This window comes from Phalaenopsis equestris, unplaced genomic scaffold (genome assembly GCF_001263595.1).
Source record: "Phalaenopsis equestris unplaced genomic scaffold, ASM126359v1 Scaffold000329, whole genome shotgun sequence".
Classification (NCBI taxonomy): Eukaryota; Viridiplantae; Streptophyta; class Magnoliopsida; order Asparagales; family Orchidaceae; genus Phalaenopsis; species Phalaenopsis equestris.
This window is the reverse complement of record NW_018164771.1, coordinates 454,954-466,584: the sequence shown is the minus strand read 5'-3', so window position 1 is coordinate 466,584 and position 11,631 is coordinate 454,954. Positions and strand designations below refer to the sequence as shown.

The window sequence follows — 11,631 nt, the reverse complement described above, 5'->3', positions numbered from 1 at the left end:
CGGAGTGAAAAAGAATGTGTTTATAGAGGCATCAAGCATTCCATTTTCACATTTTTCAAAAGTAAAATTAAATCTCTTCTTTCCCTCCCTCTCTATGACTTTCCATTGAAAAACACACAGCCTAAAAATACTCAAAATCAGGTTGTGAAGTGTTGATCTGTTTGCTGCCTCTACCATTTTCAGCTCCATCCTGCTTCCTTGTGTCTGTAACATCTTTGTTTCCATATCGGCCAAAGTCCACCGGCTCCGGCACATGCGGCGGCGGCATGCTCCTCACCAACGCCCAATTCACTCCATCAAAAAACTGATGCTGCTTTATCTCCGTCGCACCCCTGCGATAAGCTATCCTTTTCTGCGGATCCTTAACCAGAAGACTTTTGATGAGATCTCGTGCGCTGGTGCTTACAACCGGCTCCTCCGGAAACCTCAACGGCTGGCCTATGACATTGATGAGAGTGGCTCGATTCCCCGAACCTTTGAAGGGGGTGGTTCCATATACGAGCTCGTATATGAAGATGCCAAAGGTCCACCAGTCGACGGCACTGCCATGCCCTTCTCCTCGGACGATCTCCGGGGCGAGGTACTCGTGGGTTCCGACGAAAGACATCGATCGAGCATTGGTCGGTTCTGCGATCAATTCGGGCAGGAGCTTGCCGCCAACGCCGAAATCCGATTTCGACTTTCGATTCCTTTTGGGGATTATACGCGGGAACAAGGCGGTTGGTTGGATGCAGCCTTGGACGCCTCTATCTGTGTCGAACATGCTTTCGAGTTTGCCGGAGTGCAAGGATGAAGATTTGACGAGAGTGGGACTAACGGAGCATTGGAGGGAGAGGTCGAAGTCGGAGAGCATAATGTGGCCCTCCTCTCTAACAAGAACATTCTCTGGTTTTAAGTCTCTGTACACAATTCCAAGCATGTGGAGGTACTCAAGTGCAAGTAAAACCTCTGAAGCGTAGAATCTGGAACATTTGGAAGGTTGATTATAAAACATAAATTAAATTACCTTTTTGAGCAAAACAATTCAATGAGATCGGGTAAGATGCTTGAAGAAATTCTATTATTAAGGGGAAGACGTTACTTGAAAACAACATGAAGCAGTGAAATGACACAAATACAATATATAGTACTGAAATGAGAGAAACAAATGCAGTGTATAGAAAGAAAACTTCCAATAATCTTTGCACCAGAAAATTCTTGACCAAATAGCTTCATCACTTCTATCTTAATCCTTCAGGAGAATGAGGAATGTCCTATTATTTTGAGATTTATTATCACATTACATAATCTCATGCCGATAAAAGACTTGGCATGTGCCCTTTTGACCAGGTGGTTGGATTGATGACACTATTATAAAAATATAAACTATTGTTCAAAAAATCACATTCATTTCATTGATAATGGGTTTCTATAGAGCTTTGACGTTACAACATTTAATCTCTCGACTTCATCTATTTACAAAATAAGACCCTACATTAGATACAAATCTCAACACTTTCCCTCAAGATGGACAAAAGAAATTCACAATGCCCATCTTGTCACATAACCTAGACAAATCTAATGAGTCAAGTCCTTTGGTGAGGCGGACAACCACTTTCTCTCCAGTGGCTACATGATTTAGTTTCAATAGTATGCTATTCAACTTTTCCTTGATGAAGAACCTATTAATCTTCAAATGTTTGGTTCTATCATGTTGCGCCCGGTTGTTTGCAATACTGATTGCCAAATTGTTGTCACACTACAACTTCATTTGAGTTCTCTAATTCACTTTTAGTTCAACCAACAAGACTTTCAGCCACATCATCTCAATAATTCCTAATGCCATGACCCTATATTCAGCTTATGTTGTTGATCTTGCTACAATTGATTGTTGTTTGCTCTTCCAAGAGACCAAATTGCCACCTACAAACATGCAGTACCCCGATGTGTATCGTTGTCACCAACATAACTTGCCTAGTCAAAATCACAAAAGCCCTCAATATCTACATGCTCATTCTTCTGAATATCAACCCTTTCTCTGGTGCACTCAGATACCTCAGAATTTGATACATATATGTAGTCGCTCACCGCACTTACTGCAAAATAAATGTTGGGTCGAGTGTGGCACATTTAGATCAGGTGGCCCACAAGCCTCTATTACCTCTCACAATCAATTGATTTACCTGTCTTTGTACTGAGCTTGAGCTTTTGATCAATTGGGGAGATTGCATGTTTTTGTCCTCACACAGTTTTCGTGAGAAGATCCAGTAAATACTTCCTCTAGGATATGACCATCCCTTCAGGTTCATGGGTTACTTCAATCTCAAGAAAGTATGTGAGTTGTCTTAGATCCTTTACCTCAAATTGTTTCCCCAATGTTCCCTTCAATTGAGTAATCTTTGTCATTATTACCAGTGATAATTACATCATCCACATACACAATAAGTATGACAATGTGGCATTTATGTTGCCGAAAGAACACCGTCTGGTTTCCATTGATCTGTTGATATCCCACGCCAACAATCGCCATTCTAAACTTGTCAAATCAAGCTCAAGGAGACTGCTTCATGCCATACAACGACTTCTTGAGCCTACACACCTTGCCCACAATCTGGGATGTACTGAATTGTGGTGGTATCTTCAAATATACTTCCATCGGTAGCTCCCCATGAAGAAAAACATGCTTCAAATCCAGTTGGAGTCTCCACCCACCATTCACTGCTAGAGAAGTCAGTGTCTTTACTGTGCTCATCTTTGTGACTGGCGCAAAAGTTTCATTGTAATCAATGTCATACGTTTGATTGTACCCTTTTGCCACTAGTCGTGTTTTGTATCTCTCCACCTTCCCTCTAGAGTTTGTTTTACCTTGAAGATTAGCTTGCATCCAAATTTCTTCTTCCCTGCTGGTAGTGGAATTTCTAATGTTCAATTTTTATTAAGAGCTCTAAGCTCTTCATGCATCGTCGTTTTTCACTTGGGATCCTCTTTAGCAACCTGCCAACACTTGGATATAAAGACAAAGTCCAATGATGCAATGAATGCTCCATACAAATGTGAGATGTTAGAATAAGAAATATAGTTTGCAATGTCAAGTTTTCACCCAAAATGATTAGGAGGATGTTATGCATCACTGCAAGAGGTCTTCTTTAAAGTTAGGGGAGTAGGAGTGGACGGATGAGGAATAATATCACCTAAAAGTTTTGAATCAAAGGTACATGGTGTAGGTGTCTCAAGAGTTGGGGAAAATTGGGGCAAGTGATTTTTTGGCAGTGCAGACTTTGTTCCCTCAGTTTGCTTCTTCCTCCATGTATTTGCTTGCGTGTGCTTGTTTGTTGGACTAAGTGCATATTTGCGTGTGTTTGTTTGTGTCCCCCGGGTGCAGAGTAATTCCCTTATCAATATCCTATACTCGATGCAAATTCATTTATAGTATTTGACTGCTCATTGCATGACATCCAACTTTGGTTCGCAGGGATGGAATAATTGTTCTTTATAGGTAGCATGTACCTGGTATATTCGCTTTGTGTGTGACATTCTTGCATTTTTTTGCATAATCTGTGCTTCGCCTTTTGGCGACGTGATTGTTCGTGCTTCGGTGGACAATCTCAATGTATTGGGTCTTTTGCATGTTATATGTGCATCCTATTTGTTAGGATGAGTGATCTGTTTGTTGGTTGTAATATTTAAACGAACATTGCTCATGAGCATAGCTGAACGAGCAAAGCAAGTACAATCAACTCGAGTATTTGATTGCGTTCCCGAGAGGTTCTTTTTGGAGGAGAAAACACTTTTTGAAAATGATCGAAAAAAATAGGTTTCCGTTCAATTTCTGAGTGGACGGTTTTGATGCAAAGAGGACAAAATGAGATTGGAATTTTGGAAGGGCTTTTCTTTTTTGTGGAAATGGGATGGTCTTCAAACTCCCGAGATGCAGTCTAGACTACGAGCTCTCCCCTTTCTTTCTTTCTGTTGAACAAGCACCGACATGAATCTTTCGTATGTGAGTCAGTTTTGCATAACATCCAGCTTGAGTTCGCAGTGATGGCGTAATTCCTCTTCATAGGTAGCATGTGCCTAGTATATCCACTTTGTGTGTCATTTGCATGTGGCATTCTTGCATTCTTTTGCATAATGTGTGCTTTGCCTTTTGATGACCATTGTGATTGTTCGTGCTTCGATCTGCAATCACAATGTATTGGGTCTTTTTCATGTTATATGTGCATCGCCCATTTGCCTTTATGACAAATCCTATTCATTAGGATGAGTGACCAATTTATTGGTTGTAATACTTAAACGAACATTGCTCGCCGAGTATAGCTCAACAAGCAATGCGAGTTTTGTATTACAATCAACTCATGTATGACCGTGCTAAGGTTGCAAGGACTCTAAAGTACCTCACTTGCATGTTACAGACCCGCTTTTAATAGTCCTATTTTAAATTATAAAAAACAGATGTTTTTCTACTACGTATTGTCAACCCTACTTTTAAAACTATTTAAGTTATGTCATATGTAAGACCACTTATTTTAAAATGTCATCCCCTTTAGTGACGTACTTTAGATCCCTTAAATCTTTAAGATGGGGTTGATTTGGCGACCCCGTCAGTGTCATATGCTTAGACTTTATCACTGCAATGTGCAAAAACTTAGATGATGTGATAGGACACTATGGGAAATGGTGGGTTGGGATAAAATTAGGGTGCTAGGAAGTGTTTTCCGATGTCTTGACTATAGTTCTCTGCTAGTTTCGTTGTCCTAGTCAGCCATTACCTTTTGCGTTGCTTCATGTTTTTACTGGTTATGAGACTTGCACACTAGTATATTAGATGTGATCTTTTTGCAGAGAGTCATGTACAACAGGGAGGAACTGTAATGATTGATGTTAATACCTTTTCTGCAGGTGTTGTTATGTTCTCCTCCCACCGGGCATAGTTCACCATGTTACCCTAGTCAAGCATTACCTTTTGTGTTGCTTTGTGTTTTTGTTGGTTATGAAACTTGCGCATAAGTATATTAGAGGCGATCTTTTGCAGAGAGTTATGTACAACAGGGAGGAGCTATAATGGTTGATGTTAATACATTTTTTGCATGTGTTATGCTCTCCTCCCACCGGGCATGGTTCACCATGTTGCCTATAGATAGTTATTTGCTAACATGATTTTCGTGCAGGTCGAGAACTTTTTTTTTAACTTTTCATATGTACTTTTTAGAGCCTTTGGATAGTCTAATAGCGGAAATAAGATACGGACACGAGTTTCGAGGCGCTTGAGGCGTGAAACCATGTGACAGGGACTAGGAGTAGATGCTCATGTCCCATATCTTAATTCCACATTTTCGTTAATGTATAAAACTAGGATCAAACGTGTATATGCGACGCCTGACCACTCTTTATTTTTTTTGGATATGTAGCCTACCTAGCGGCACCAACCTGTGGTTTGTCTGAAATCCAACATTGTAATTTAAGCTTTTTAAGGACTTTAATATTATATTTTTTTTCAAAAATCCTAATAAAATATTTAAGATTAATCAAAATTTAGGATTAAAGTATTTAACTATTTAAAACCTGCATTTTTCTTTTTTGCATGGCCTTAAGTTACATAGCATGACTATATCCCAAGTCATCCCTAATAGGGCCTCCACGTTGAAGGCTAGTTGCATGTGCCGAGAAAAAGTTCTCGTGCTTCTTAAAATCGAATGGTCAAGCATAAGTTTTATACTTATGTGGTTATCTAACATGACTAGGATGTTAGAGGCTTCTCCAACCCAGACGGGAAGTCTTTTGTGGAGTCTTTTCAGTTTTATAGTTGAACCTTTCTTTTCTCTTTCTTCTGGTGGCATCTTCACCATTTATTTGGCTAGTATAAATCCCACCTCTATGAGCTCTACCTTTATATGGTCATAGAATTTAGAGTTTCCTTACTAAAGTCTCCTGGACAACGCAATGCATGTATTGCTGAAAAGGAGTTTCTGGTTCTGTTGGGTCGACGACCTTCACGATCAGGTAGACATAGGGTCCTAATAGCTTGTGATGACTGATTTGTGGTATCTTGACACAATTATAACTACCTATTTATGATTACTCATCCTCTCCTTCTGTTAAGCCCATTTGTCCTTTTGTGATGTCGTTGATTTCGCCCCGTATGCCTCGATTCCCATTCGGGAAACGGTGATTCACCCTCTACCCTTATGGCCCTATTTGGCCCATGAAGTATAGTGTGGACTCTATGAGTGGATCTGGTTATTTCACAGGCCCCGACTGACGATGAGTCGCTATTCATTTAGGATGTGAGACATTCACTCTCTGCTCTATGGTTTAGCGAGAACTCTGAAAGCATCAGAATATTCCTGTAAAATAACTATCCTTTTGATGACATATTTACTGGTCCTGATAATGTAAGCAAGACTCCTCTTATCGAGAGTACAAATGGGTATCCTCTAAGATGTAATTAGCTAAAGGGATTGGCTTCTTTGGGAGTGATCTTGACCCAGAACAAAAATGTTATTTTTGGTTCTCTGGTTATGGGTGGCTTATGTAAGAATTTTTTCATGGATATAGTGTTTTGAAGTATTTCAATGTGATCTTGTTCGGAAGTATACTCTTGACCCATCACACAAAGATTACTTATACATAAGTCCTCAATGTTTCTTTTTAAAATTATTTGTCTATTTTGGTCGTATATCCTGTCTTCTGATTTTTCTCCTCTTCGGATCATTTATATGGTCTGAGAGGGAGATTTATTTGGAAAGGGGAATTATATGACGATGTCATACATGTAGACAAGCTGACGACCTTTTGTTTTTTAAAAAATAAAAAATAATATATTATGTCTTATTATCAGATCTTAGTGCCTTCACAACTTCATCATATATGTTCTGGATTCCCTTATAAAAATCTTTAAAAGCAAGTCTATTTCATCAAGTATATCTAGGTAACACGAAAAAAATAATCAATAAACGCAATAAAATATCAATAAACATTCATAAAACTAGTGGAACAAGGTCTCCATACATTAGAATGTATCAGATCAAACACACTAGAGCTTTTATTCCCAGAACTGACATAAGAGCTCCTATTGAGCTTGCCAAACTCACAATCATCACACACCGATTTTTTTCTTATTTTTCTTTTCATAAATAAATTGATACAATCGACACAGTAAAATAAGAATAGAATTTCCCATATGTCTATGATGTAGCTGTAACATGTCCTCGACATTCCTCCTAAATTATCCTACTCCAGCACTTTCCACCATAGATGTCAGAGCTAACTTCATCATCTCTCGACCAAAGTACCAACGTCTGCTATGCTACGTATCAGTCCCAAGTGTCCGGCCCGTTCCTTTCTCTTGGAAGATAACCCGAGAAATATCAAATGAAAAAATACAATATAACTGGAGAATAATGACACTAATGGATAAGAGATTTACTGAAAAATGAGCATGCAACTGAGTCATATGATTGGTAAATCTCACTATACCCTTACCGACTACAAGCTACTTTATACCATAAGCAGTCTGTATACTCTCTGGTACTGTTATATGAGTATATGAAGAGAGCACTCCAACAATACATGTCATGTGATGAGAACACCAAAATCTATGATCCATCATGATGATTCTGTGGTGGAAATAGAGGCAAGAGCAAGTGTGTCACCAATAACTTTGTTGAAGCGAGTTAAGTGGCAATGTTACCCCTTAATGTGAATGGATTTGAAACATTTTCATCACCATCTCCTGCTGCTTCCTGCTTCCTCTTTAACAACTCCAGACACTCATGATCTTCACTAGTAAAGTTCACACATCTCTCCCTCGCCCTCTGCTATCATTAAATTTGTCAGGTAACACCCTCTTCCACCTCTCTGACCCCACAACCACGACCTCCATCATGTCCATGTCCACATATCTCTCTCTCCTTAGGTGGCTTAAATTGGGCCCTGCTCAGATGACCAATTTCACTACAGCTGTAGCACTTGTGAGTCTCCCCCTGAACACCTAGCGTACCTAAACTCGCAACAACCAATGTTGATCGTGCACCCAAAAAAGCACTCGGCTAAGAGTGTAGCTTCATACGACTCTCCTTTTGTATCATCACAATAATGACCTCATCTAGTGTAGGAATTGTCGCCTGAGCCAGGAAAATCGATCTTCTCTTATAAAAGGTCGGGTTTAGATGAGCTAAAAACTGCATAGACCTTATCTGTGCAAAGATCTCTCACTTCTTACACCCTGAATCACCACAACTTGAGATAGATGAGAAGTGATCAAGATCTTGTCACAGCTGATCCAACCGTATAGAGTACTTCTAAATCAATCTATCACCCTGAACCACTGCCTCTATCTCACATTGAATCCGAAACACTCTCCTGTGGTTCTTAGCTCCAACATAGATCTTCTTCAGTTTCGCCTAAATTTCGCTCATCCACTGATGAGGCAATCGTAGAACCATCGTGTTGAGTATTCAAGTGTAAATCAAGACGTGTGTGGTCCTCCACTCATCCCTCTCAGCATTGTCACTCTTTGGCTTGACACCTGTCAGATATCCTTTTAGTTTCTTCCCTACTACAACAACCTCGACCCGATGGGACCAACTCAGATATGTGACTGATCCATCGAGCTTCAGATCCATAGAAGGGAGATCTAGCTTCACCTGCATCGAAGCACATGCTGAGATAGTGACATTTGTCGAGACACTAGCTCCCTGTATGAGCCCAACTAAGACCTTCATAACTTCAGGATCTATATTTCCTAGAAGTTCTCCTTTACCTTATATATTTTCTCTGTCTCCTGTCATCCTCAATCACAGCTCCTTGGGAAGGCAACCACGAGACTGTTGCGTATGAAATACCAGCAAAAGCAAAGCCCTGCTTTGCTCCTTCCTCTCGCAGCAAGCCTTTTCAGAAGCTCTTCGTGATAAAAGCCTGCATGAAGCTTCTGGGAGTTCCAAGGTATCGCAATCTCGTCTACTGCGAGCGACCTTGTCTGTCACAATCCCATCTGCCTCAAGCAACCTGGTCTACCGCGATCTTGTTGCCTTCCCAGCGAGCTCTTTCACCGTGTAGCTATGCAAAGGAAACAATGATCGAGTTGCACAGGAGGCCAGCTGGCTGCTAGGATGAGGGCTTTGATACCAAAAGAGAAATTATTGCTAAAAAGACTACCTTCATTTCATTGATGACGGGTTATATAAAATCTTACAAGTTGCAACATTTACAAATAAATCCCTAGGCTTCATCAATTTACAAGTAGGACCCTATATTAGATACAAATCTCAATAATAATTATAGTTAAACTTGCATATTCTCCAATGGCCTAGTATTATGAGCTTTAAGATGCACCTAATAGGACAGGAAGGGCAGTGATGCATAACATAAGCTCATAATTTATTAACTCTCTACTAAAATCAACAACAAGCTTGCATAACATACCACTCAATTCCTATGTATTTAAATATTTAACAAACAAACTTCAATTTTTACATACATGCCACCTTACCTATGCATGGGAAGGTGTATTTCACTTTTGAACGTTAAAATGGTGGTAATTTTAATGTGATGTGAAAGTTTTAGAGTACTGTTATTAATGTTATTTTTTAAGTTTAGGTGATATATACATAAATTACAAAGCAATTAATTGGGTAGTAAGTTTGTAAATGCCCTCCACCCCACCAAGTAAAAAAAAAAAAAAGAAAGAAAAAAGGAAACATTTGTTGAAAGAATAAAACAGTACCTTGCTGCTTGCTCAGTGAAATATTTGTGAGGCTGCTTTTGCCTGAGAGAGTGGAGATTGCCTCCACTGCAATACTCCATCACCAAGCAGTAGAATTTATCGGTCTCAAAATGCGAGTAAAGAGTCGGCAGAAAAGGATGATCCAAAAGGCTGAGGATCTCCCTCTCAGTCTGTGCTCTGATCAGCTTATTTCTACTAACAATGGAAGCCTTGTCCATAACTTTCATTGCAAAATATGCATCACTGCCCTTCAGCTGAACAAGATAAACACTCCCTATGTCACCAAAACCTAACCGTTTGAGTAGTTTGAAGTGATTAAGCCCAAGCGGCGGATCTCTCAAACTAGCGAGCTGGATCGCCTGCCACCGACTATCGTGACCTGTGTGCCGTTTCACTTGAGCAGCCATGGAGGAGTAACCATCCAAGCTGTTCCTCTGTGAGCTGCTGCAACTACTTTGACTGGAAGTAGGATTTGAACTTAAGCACGAATTCGAGTCCTTCACCGAGTTAACTCGATCCCTGTTAGCAGAATCCCTTATTTTCTTTTTGTCTGATTCGTCCCCTGGTTGGGATTCAGATATTATAGCAGGTTTGAGTTTAGAGCTCGAGCATGAAAGATTGTCTAAATTTGAATCATCTTTAGAAATAACGGCTAGTTTTTTTTTGATGCTGAATGCTTTTCCTGATAATGTTTTCAGAGTTACAGGAGGGCATAAGGCTTTTGTTGAATGCAGGCTGATTGATGAACTTATACGATCCTCATATAAGCCATTTAAAGTGATGGTTGATGAATTTTCAGATTTTGTTCCAAAATTTGACTTTGGTTCAGATCTTGGGAAGGACCCTTCCAATTCAGGCCGAGATATAGGGATTGAAATTCTCTCAATATCCAGGTCAGAGACAGTCACCTGAGCCTTTTTCTTGATTTTTGAGAATCTTTTCCTCGACAATATAGCATCCATCTGAAAATAATAATAATAAATTTATTAGATTAAATAAATGTGATACAGACAAGTTTGATGCGAGGGAATAATTGCAAGGAAATCGATCAAGTGATGATTTACAATTTAGTATTGACTCAGTTCCCGATAAATATTAATTTTACAATAATAAATTTTATTAATATTAATAAATGACATGGCATGACAACCTGACATGAAACCAACCCGTAAAATTTGGATTTGGGTTGACCAGCTTAACGTTCGAGTTCGGTTCATATAGACCCGCTGACCCATATCACTTTTAATATCTAACTTCATTTTTCTCAGTTCAAATTTACCATTCTAAAGGTATCATTTATCATGTATTTATGAATCTTGTTTTAAATATGTTAAATGGGTTCTTCGAGTGGGAGTCAGGTTCGGGTTAGTCGTGTTGTAGGAGAGTCAGATTTGGGTTAAGTAAGTTTTTTTGAGAAACATGTTGAGTTTGTGTGTTATACAGAATTAGGTGGAGTTAATTAGAGTTAGAATCGAACCCAACCTTAACCCACATTGGCAACACTATAACACAAGGATATTCGATGCATACATATATGAAGATTATATCCGATGTCATCCGCATGGGACCTACAATCAAGTAACATTAGTCAATCATGTGTTTGGGGTGCATCATCGCCGTGATTATGCGTACCTTCTTTGACCATTCCCTAATTATTAGCCTAAAAATAGTTGATGTTTCTCTCTCTTTTATTTATTTATTTATTTATTTTCATTCCTGTCTATGTATTTTCCTTTTTTCATTTTTCTCTCTTTTTTGCTTATAACTGTGTGATTTCCATAAATATATGGAATGGGGTTCATTTTATGAGGCAAGCGCAGCTTAGATATCCAGACTTGAAAAAAAAGGAAGATTTACATACATTTCACTTCATTCCTATGTATTTAGTATTTACATATCTAACACCTAAACTTTAATTTTTAGATATC

At 39.1% G+C, this 11,631-nt stretch overlaps 1 protein-coding gene across 1 annotated transcript in view; it reads right to left on the bottom strand.

Annotated features, from left to right (window-relative positions):
• Positions 1-86: 86 nt before the first annotated feature.
• The window catches only part of LOC110025768 (serine/threonine-protein kinase RHS3-like), an 18,177-nt gene continuing 6,632 nt past the window's right edge, over positions 87-11,631 (bottom strand). The window contains exons 2-3 of the mRNA XM_020726417.1: positions 9,704-10,665; positions 87-962 (exon numbers count right to left, since the gene is read on the bottom strand). Coding sequence (XP_020582076.1) covers positions 122-962; positions 9,704-10,665 — 1,803 coding nt within the window. The 3' untranslated portion in view covers positions 87-121. The remainder of the gene's footprint in view (positions 963-9,703; positions 10,666-11,631) is intronic.